The 9,430-nt window shown below is 39.4% G+C and overlaps 3 protein-coding genes across 3 annotated transcripts; all 3 read left to right on the forward strand.

The window, feature by feature from the left end:
• Positions 1-3,465: 3,465 nt before the first annotated feature.
• Positions 3,466-5,130, forward strand: LOC126895495 (uncharacterized). Its single transcript, XM_050667432.1, has one exon. It carries the CDS (start codon positions 3,466-3,468, stop codon positions 5,128-5,130), a length of 1,665 nt encoding a protein of 554 aa, XP_050523389.1.
• Positions 5,131-5,143: 13 nt separating this feature from the next.
• LOC126895501 (uncharacterized) lies at positions 5,144-5,656 on the forward strand. The gene has a single exon (XM_050667444.1). The coding sequence runs from the start codon at positions 5,144-5,146 to the stop codon at positions 5,654-5,656; it is 513 nt and encodes a 170-aa protein (XP_050523401.1).
• Positions 5,657-5,701: 45 nt separating this feature from the next.
• On the forward strand, positions 5,702-8,809 carry LOC126895509 (uncharacterized). The gene has a single exon (XM_050667457.1). The coding sequence runs from the start codon at positions 5,702-5,704 to the stop codon at positions 8,807-8,809; it is 3,108 nt and encodes a 1,035-aa protein (XP_050523414.1).
• The last annotated feature ends 621 nt before the right edge of the window (positions 8,810-9,430 follow it).

Raw genomic sequence — 9,430 nt, forward strand, 5'->3', positions numbered from 1 at the left:
GTTCACGACTTACCATCGCTATCGGCAGAGAAACTGTTTTTTTTTTTGGACATAGTGGTAAAAACGATAACCTACGCAAACCGGGACGACGATACTCGCCGGCTTACAGTTCTTAGACTATTCGGAACAGATGTTATGCGTGAAATTCCGGGACCCAGCTATGTTCGAGAACCGTTGCCCGTACACGAAGGCCGAATGTTCACGTTTCTGCGACCACCGCGATTTCCTGACAATCGTATTGCGACGATTGTCAGGTGCGGATGCTTTGCCGAGTACCGAGATCGTCGGGACGGCCAAAGTGGACGTGCCGGAATTCAAATCCGTACAGAGAGGCACTTCTGGAGGGATTTCCAAAATCGAGCTAGACGTGGACGTAACAGCGGAAGACATGCGCTTAGCGGCTGTCGTATGGTTCGGTTGAGAACCGCGGGTCCCGTGTGGTCCGGGCCGTTGCAGATACGCGAAGATGCCAATGTTGAGAAATCAAAACATTGCGGGGACAAAAAAAAAAATGAATAGAAAATGTTGCAAACGGACGTGTAAGTACACGGAACCCGACGAAACCAAAACGCCTAGACCGGAAGAGCAGTTCTCGTCGATCGGATGCGAATTCAACGGACACAAAATCGACTTGAAGATGAGGAAGAAGAGCGTAGAGTCGTGTATACCGGAGAGACGAGAAGCGAAAAAAATTGAGAAATTCAATAGAAAACTGATGCTGCTTATCCACAACAATAATCCATCAATTTTTTAAAATTGAACACTNCAGATAACTGATGCTGCTTATCCACGACATGCACGAGCGAGTAGCTACTCGCTTACGTTGTCGAAAAACAACAACATGAACGCAACGAAATGTTAAAAAACGAAATTATACTAATTAAAAATACACATTTATGCTTTACGAATAATCCCGAATAACTCTACAGTGTCAAACTGTAATGGCACTTGGGAAAAAATCTGGGACAGATTGATTTTATTTTTATCTACAGTGTATTATGAATTCAATAGATAATATCTTAATTATATATGAAACTTCAAACTTCAAAACTACGTACGCGAACGTTTTCCTACTATCGATTTTTTTATTAATTAGTTTATGCATGAATGGATTATATTTTAGTGAATATAAGCAAACAGAATAAAAGTACAGCTATAATTTAGTAAAATTTAATTCCAAAATTGGAAACGGATTTATTTTTGAAAATAGCTGTTAAAAGTGGATAATATTCTAGTTAATGAATTTATTTAATTAAAAAATGTACATAAAAAATTTAGATGTAATTGTAGCATTTAAATAATATTGCAATAGTCTTATTGCTAATTATATTTTTAATTATATTTTGAATGTCATTATTTTGATAATAAATAAAGTTGACTAGTTAGAATGTTCATAGGAAAAAATTTGTTTAATAAATAAATATCATAATCCAGAATGTAATAAAAATAAAGATTTTATTCTCACTAGGCTAGATATATTAGTGGGCCGCCCTGATGTAATACCTTGTAGTGTTTTGGTGTTTATATTTATTACAAAATACTACAATTAAAATTTATAATAATTAATAATTTTAATTAATGAAAAATGATTTTATACATACATAAAAAAAGAGTACAAATAAAAAAGTGTCACTGGATTGACGAACAGCGCGAGAATAAAAAAAATACATGGAGTGTTATCGTACTGCAGTACATCTAAGATAAAACGTATAAACATATATAAACGTATTCATTGTGACATGTTATTTAACATCTTTGTTAATCCCTACATTACCCCCTTTCCAGTGAAAACGATAATTTTATGTTAAGCATACATAGTTACAAACATCAAATATAAAAATACAAATACAAATATAAAAGTGATACAATTCACAATTTACAAAAACCTTACGGGGAGGCGGATGGTTTTTCCTGACTTGGTTTGTTTTGTTTGTATTATTGTTGGTCTTGTAGTTGTATTTCTCTGGTTGTGCTGGTTCGTTGTTATTGATAGATTTGTGTTATTATCTTCATTTTCGTTGAAACATGGTGTTGCGGCAAGTTATGTGATTATGTTCAATTTGCGGCCCGAATGGAACCGGTTACATATATTAAGTGGGGATGCCGTTCGCTGTCCGGTAAGTCGTCGCCTTATCTAGTTAGTCAACCATTGCATGGTCTAGTGATTAGACCCATCGGCGCCGCCACGAGTTTTTTCCGCGACTTGCGGTATTGTAATGTAAAGGTGAATTCCGTGGATTTACCGGGCGCGTGATCATTATAGTTTATTCGTGTTTTGTATCATTCAAGCGATTGAAGTTAGTTAAATATAACAGTATAATCCAATCCTTGATATCAGCCCAGGTCAGATTATTGTATTCTATAGCGCTTAAAATTTATATTTGTACTTATTTTTATTGCACTGTATTGTTTATTTGTCATTATGAATGTAAGTGGGGACGCCCACCCATAAAGTTTATTATTAATTAAACCAACATTATTATTATAGACAAATTCCTTTCGAGTTTCTTATTTAATAATTTATTGGGGTTTCCTTGAATTGTAAAAATGTAAAAATGTAGACGAACACTTGGTAGCAGAGCGTGGTTTGCTTAAATTTAAATAATATATTGAATTCAGTTAAAAGTGCAATTTTGGGCCCAGCGAGCTTTAGCTTTTTTAATGTTATAGCACATAAGATAATTGTGTGTCTTTTCTGTTTTGGCCGTACCTCCATGCTATAAGATTAATATTTATACACATTTTTTAGCAAAGTACTTTTGTTATTAAAAATTAGATTTAATACTAATTCTATTTATCGTAAGATTAATAGTTAATTCCAGTTATTAGAATTAGTATTAAGGGAGATTGCGTATGCAGATTTGTTATTATTATATTGTATTTAAGATTAGTTGTTTTTTAACTTTATATTATTTTGAATTTATTTTGAAGTTGGTTTCTGTTTTTTATGGGTAATATATAACCGTTTTACATTTTTTCAGTTACATTTCTTAAAATTGAATACATTTTATGATATTAATAGTGCTGCTTATAGTTGTTTAATATTTATACAGAATTTTATTGATGAATGTGTAATTTTAATAAGCACGTCACAACATTTTATTATTAGTGTTTTTAATTATTGCTGGTGCGTTGGATAATATTTATAAAGTTAAAATATAAAATATATAGTGTTAATTTTCTATTACTACTTGTTGCAGTTGATTTAATTTTTAAGTAATTATATTGTGCGTTTGGTTTTTTTTTGTATTAGTATTTTGCAGTGGTTAATAAAACATATATATATTTATTTAAAAATCCATATTTAAGTAGTATTGGTTTGCCTTGTGTCTGCTAAAATTTATTAATGTTAGCTAAGAAAGGGTTCATTTAGTGATTGTTGTTTCATTTAAAAGATTTTTTTACAATAATTGTTTTATTGGAATTCATTAAATATTTTATTGCCTTTCCGTCAATTAAGAGAAAATGTCCAATACTGATGAGCGTGACGTTAGATACCTACAGCGAATTAAAAAGGCTGCGTTGTTTGTTCGTGAAAGCACCATCAATCGCATTAAATCTATACATGAAATGTCTGTTCGCGTTGTTGAGTCTCCTGAGCTGTTACCTGATTTTCTAATATCTGTGAAGGATTTAGACCCATTATGGGAAACATTTTTAGCAAATAATCAAGCCGTACTTGAGGCCTTGTCGGATTTAGATTTGCTCGATGAATTTTCTTTAAATTTAGAAACTGATACTCGCGCATTATGCATAAGAGCATTAGCTACTGCAGATAAATATAAACCTACCTTGCCACGTCAATCACTATCTAATATTAACGATGATGGTAATGAGTCTGTAATTTCCAATAAGTCCGGCATCAATAGTGGGATGCGGTCACGTTTGCCTGAGATACCCCTCCCCTCCTACAGTGGTAGCTTTTCGGATTGGCCGGTCTTTCGTGATAGATTTAAGGCACTGATAGCTCAGCGTACGGATTTGTCCAATATTGAGCGATTTTATTATTTGTTGGGATGTCTAAAAGGTGAAGCACTTAATAGTATTCGCAACATTGTTGTATCCGAGACCACCTATGAACTAGCCTGGTCAACATTAGTCGATAGATTTGACAGACCTCGACAGCTAGCCACTTTAATTGTGGACAAGTTAATATCAATTCCGGCACAGTCACAGGAGTCTTTGGAGGGGTTAAAAGATTTTTTGGTATTATTTTCGGATCAGACAGCAGTATTGGAGTCATTGCAAATACCTAACCTTGGAGAATTTCTATTATTTGCTCTGTCGTCCCGATGCTTACCATTATCCACCCGCAAAGGTTTTGAAGCGGTTAATTCTGAAGAATTTCCTGCTGCCTCTGACGTAATAAAGTATGTAAAGGGGCGGGTATCCATTTTAGAGGCTGTCAGATTTTCTGGTAGTTCACGTCGATTAACAGTTCAACGCGACAACATGAAACCATCAACTTTCCGAAATATAGATAAGCGACCCAAGTTTGCTTTAGTCGCTGCCAAATCTTCTGGTGCTCCTATCTATAATTGTGTTTTTTGTAATGGGTCACATGGACCATCTAAGTGTCGAATGTTTCAATCGGCTTCGGTAGAAGATCGTAACACTATGGTACGAGAGAAGAAGATTTGTTTTAGTTGTTTAAGTAGCTCACATTGGAGCAACCGTTGTAAGGAGCGCCGACCTTGTAAACACTGTCCTAGGATGCACCATAGTCTTCTTCACGTAGATAAATCAGATGGTGAGACCTTATCTAATGTGGTCGGAGTACCTGTAAGCAACACTTCGGTAATGAGTACTCGTCCAAGGCATACCGTCTTATTAGGTACTGCACTAGCTCACATCAAAGACCGTGCAGGTATCTTTCAGACTGTTCGAGTTTTAATAGACTCAGCTTCACAAATTAGTGCAGTAACCAGTAGCTGTGTAAATCGTTTAGGATTGTCAAAGAGAAAATGGACAGCGCTCATTTTAGGTCTTGCTGGAGCTAAGGTACCTCTGGTTGAAGGAGTTGTCGACTGTCGACTCACTCCCCGGTATGCTCCNAGTTGTCGACTGTCGAATCACTCCCCGGTATGCTCCACAACACGAATTACTTGTAAATGCTTGGGTATTACCTAAAATTACGGCAGACATGCCCAATAGAAGTCTTTCTATTGACATAAAGTGCCAGTTTGCACACCTCGCACTGGCTGACCCCACATTCGATCAGCCAGCGCCAATTGATATGTTAGTGGGCGCGGACATGTTTGCCCAGGTAATGGACGGTAAGCGCATCGAAATAAACCGTCAATTACCAGTAGCTTACGGCTCTATATTCGGTTGGGTCTTAATTGGCGGGGTAGGAATACCCACGGACGATTCTTCCTATGTTGTACTTTCGTCATTAATGACATCGCTGGAAGATCTATTAGAAAGATTCTGGGAAATAGAAGAACCAGGACTTAATGAAGATGATGTAACTGAAGAAGGAAGAAGTGAACTAATGTTTCGAAGCCTAACGACCAGAGATAGTCATGGACGGTTCATAGTGCCCTTGCCATTTCGCAAAAACGCGTGCTGTGACAGACTATCGGGCTCACTGCAGGTAGCTACTCGGCGATTTGAAAACTTAGAAAGGAAATTAAAGAGTGACTCTCAGTTATAAGGCGCTTATAGGGAGTTCATGAAGGAATATGAGACACTCGGTCACATGACGCCAGCTCCAGTGTCCGGAAAGTATTTCATTCCGCATCACCCGATTATTAAACAAATTGGTGATCAAATTAAACTCCGAGTGGTTTTTGATGCTTCGGCTAGGGCACCTGGGGGTTGTTCACTAAATGATTGCCTCATGTCTGGACCTAAACTGCAGTCCGATATAACGGATGTATTACTTAACTTTCGCCTGTACCAGCACGTCTTCGTAGCTGATATTTGCAAGATGTATCGCCAAGTGCTAATCCAACCCGAACACCGACAGTACCAGCACATATTATGGCGTGACGTTTCGACTGATCAACTCCGTGAATATCAGTTAAATACGGTTACTTATGGAGTCAATGCTGCACCATACTTGGCCATACGTGTATTACATCAAATAGCCAGCGACGATGCTAAAGGATATCCCAGAGTCCAACATGCTCTGCGTCGTCAAACATACGTGGACGACTTATGTGTGGGAGCGGACACTATGGAAGCTTTGATTAGTCTTCAAGAGGAGGTAAGAACTGTTCTTGCTAAATGTGGTATGGAATTGAAGAAGTGGTGCAGCAACACACAGTCTATTCTTGATCACGTATCTGTTGAGGATAGAGCACAACAGTCGTTGCAGTTCGAGGTAAATAAGGATTCAATCATTAAGGTCCTGGGATTAGTATGGAATGCTATGGATGACCATTTCAGCTTCAACGTGTTACTCGACTCTCGCATTTTTATCAAGCGTGGCGTACTTTCGGTTATAGCTCGTATTTTTGACCCACTAGGATTGCTAGCTCCAGTAATTTTTACTGCTAAGTGTCTTATGCAAGAAATCTGGCGATCTACCACAACGTGGGATGATCCATTGCCTGAGAGAATCATGACAATATGGACTAAGTTTATTGATCAATTACCACGACTGTCAGAATTGAGCATACCACGTTTTATTGGTACTAAAACTAGCAGCAAGGTCCAGTTGTGTGGGTTCTGCGATGCGTCCAACAAAGGATATGCAGCATTGGTATATTTACGGTTTCTGGCCACAGATGGTACTATGACTATACATCTACTGGGCGGTAAGACAAAGGTAGCACCTATAAAGACTATGACCATTCCTAGATTGGAGTTGTCTGCTATGTTGTTGTTGGCCAAATGGTTGCGCAAAATAGAAAACCAGCTAAGTCCTACAGTATCTGTGTCAGACGTATGGGGTTGGTCGGATTCCACGGTAGCCCTATCGTGGGTGGCGTCAGCTCAGGTATCTTTCAAGGCTTTTGTGACAAACCGTGTGGTTCTTATCCGCCAGCTACTGCCGAGTTGTCAGTGGCGTTATGTACGGACTGACATCAATCCGGCAGATTGCGCCTCTAGGGGATTAATGCCTGCTGAATTGGCTGCGCATAAACTGTACTGGCAGGGTCCGTCCTTTTTGTACCACGCGATTGACACCTGGCCTCAAGAATTTAAAGTCATCTCAGAATCCGAGATGCCGGAAGTTCAACAAGTGTCGATATTGGTATCGACACAAAGTGCATCCTCTTCGGACTTCTTAACCGGACGGTTTTCTAATTACGGTAGAATGCTCCGGGTGGTTGCTCGGATACGACGTTGGTTAAAGTACAGACGCCATGAACCTGTCTGTTCGGTCTCCCTATCAATTTTGGAATTGAGAGACGCGCTCACTGCTATCACTCGTTATGTACAACGAAAAACCATGTCAGATCTTATTGTCGAGTTACAAAACAGGAGACCTGTTTCATCAAAGGTGTTTTCACGTTTGATGCCGTTTATAGATGATAACGGGATAGTATGCGTAGGAGGGCGTCTACAAAATGCTGACCTTCATGAACATCAAAAACACCCTATTCTGCTCACCCGGGATTGTCATTTGGCTATGCTTTTGTGTCAGCATTGGCATCGCGTCACTTGTCACTCTGGACCCCGACTTATTGTCAGCCTTATTGTGCGCCATTTCTGGATCATATCTGTTCGTGTACTCGTGCGTCGAGTGGCGACCATGTGTAGTACATGTGTACGTTTAGCTGCCGTTAATCCTCAGCCACTGATGGCTGACCTGCCTACTTCTCGTGTTCAGCAGTGTCGTGTGTTCCAACGTGTAGGAATTGATTATGCCGGCCCTTTCTCCTTCAAAGAAACGTCTCTCCGAAAGTCCAGAGTTTATAAGGGATATGTGGCAATATTTGTCTGCTTTGCTGTTAAAGCCACTCATTTAGAAGTAGTGTCCAGTTTGTCTACGGAGGCATTTCTGGCTACCTTAGATCGATTTGTAGCAAGACGGGGTATTCCCACAGACATTCATTCAGATTGTGGTACAAATTTTATCGGAGCAGCTAATGTTTTACGGTCACTCATCCAGACTGAGGATGCACGGGAGCGAATTGAAGCGTCAATACCCGCTCATTGGCATTTCAACCCCCCATCTGCGCCCCACTTCGGTGGACTTTGGGAGGCGGCAGTCCGTGCCATGAAGGCACGACTAACGCGGGTACTATGTAACCATATACCCACGTATGAAGAATTTACTACTCTAATTACCCGGGTTGAGGCTGTACTGAATTCTCGACCATTAACCCCTATGTCTGCAGACCCTCAAGATTTAGACTACCTAACACCCGGACATTTTTTAATTGGCCAACCTCTCCTAGCCATTCCATACCCTCCCACACCAGAGATCTCAAAAAATCAACTCCAACGATGGAAATTATTTGAGAATTGCCAACAGAGTTTTTGGAAGCTGTGGTCTCAGGACTATCTACATACATTACAACAACGGTCGAAGTGGACCAAAGAACAACCCAACATCGCGGTAGGAGATATGGTTGTGATAAAAGAGAACAATACAAGTCCGTTAGTATGGAGGTTAGGTAGGGTGACGGGTGTTATTCTTGGCAAGGATAAAATTGCGCGCGNACAAATTAATGTTTCAGCAAAGGAACAAGGGTCTGTCGCCACTGATGACTGCATAAAAAACTCATTAGGTAATCTAATCGTACTTCCAAATACAATTTCTGCAGGTGTTAAACCTAGATCTTCTTTAATCACTGATCTAAGGCCCATAAGAACTGAGGGGAGTACATCTGTCCAGTGCTCAGTTTCGTAACACTTTATTGCCGTTTTAAGTGATCGGTGGAATCGTTCGACTAAACCATTGGCTGGTGGATGATATGCTGATCTAAGCCCTAAAATTTGCGTTACTGCGGTGAACAGAGTAGACTCAAATTGCCGTCCTTGATCTGTTGTCAATCTCTCCATAACTCCATATCGAGCTATCCAGCCTTCAAATAACGTACGAGCTATGGTTTCAGCCGAAACATCCTGAATTGGAAAAACTTCTGGCCATCTAGAAAATCTGTCTATAGCGGTTAAACAGTAAGTAAAACCACGTGACATGACCATAGGACCGATTATATCGATGTGTACATGTGAAAAACGATCACTCGGCACATTAAAAATACCACACGGACTTATAACATGTCGCGTTATTTTTGACTTTTGACACGCTAAACACGCACGAGTCCATTTCGCACAATCACTGTTCATCGACGGCCACACGAAACGACTACTCACTAATTTTATTGTTGACCGTATACCTGGGTGAGCGAGATTATGTAGACAATTGAACACATTGCGGCGAAATTGTTTGGTAAGATACGGTCGTTGTCTACCATTAGAAGTATCGCAGTAAATATTTGTGTTCGTAGTGGGCATATTTACGAGCTCT

The sequence above is a fragment of the Daktulosphaira vitifoliae genome, unplaced genomic scaffold (genome assembly GCF_025091365.1).
Source record: "Daktulosphaira vitifoliae isolate Bord-2020 unplaced genomic scaffold, ASM2509136v1 Scaffold_1, whole genome shotgun sequence".
Classification (NCBI taxonomy): Eukaryota; Metazoa; Arthropoda; class Insecta; order Hemiptera; family Phylloxeridae; genus Daktulosphaira; species Daktulosphaira vitifoliae.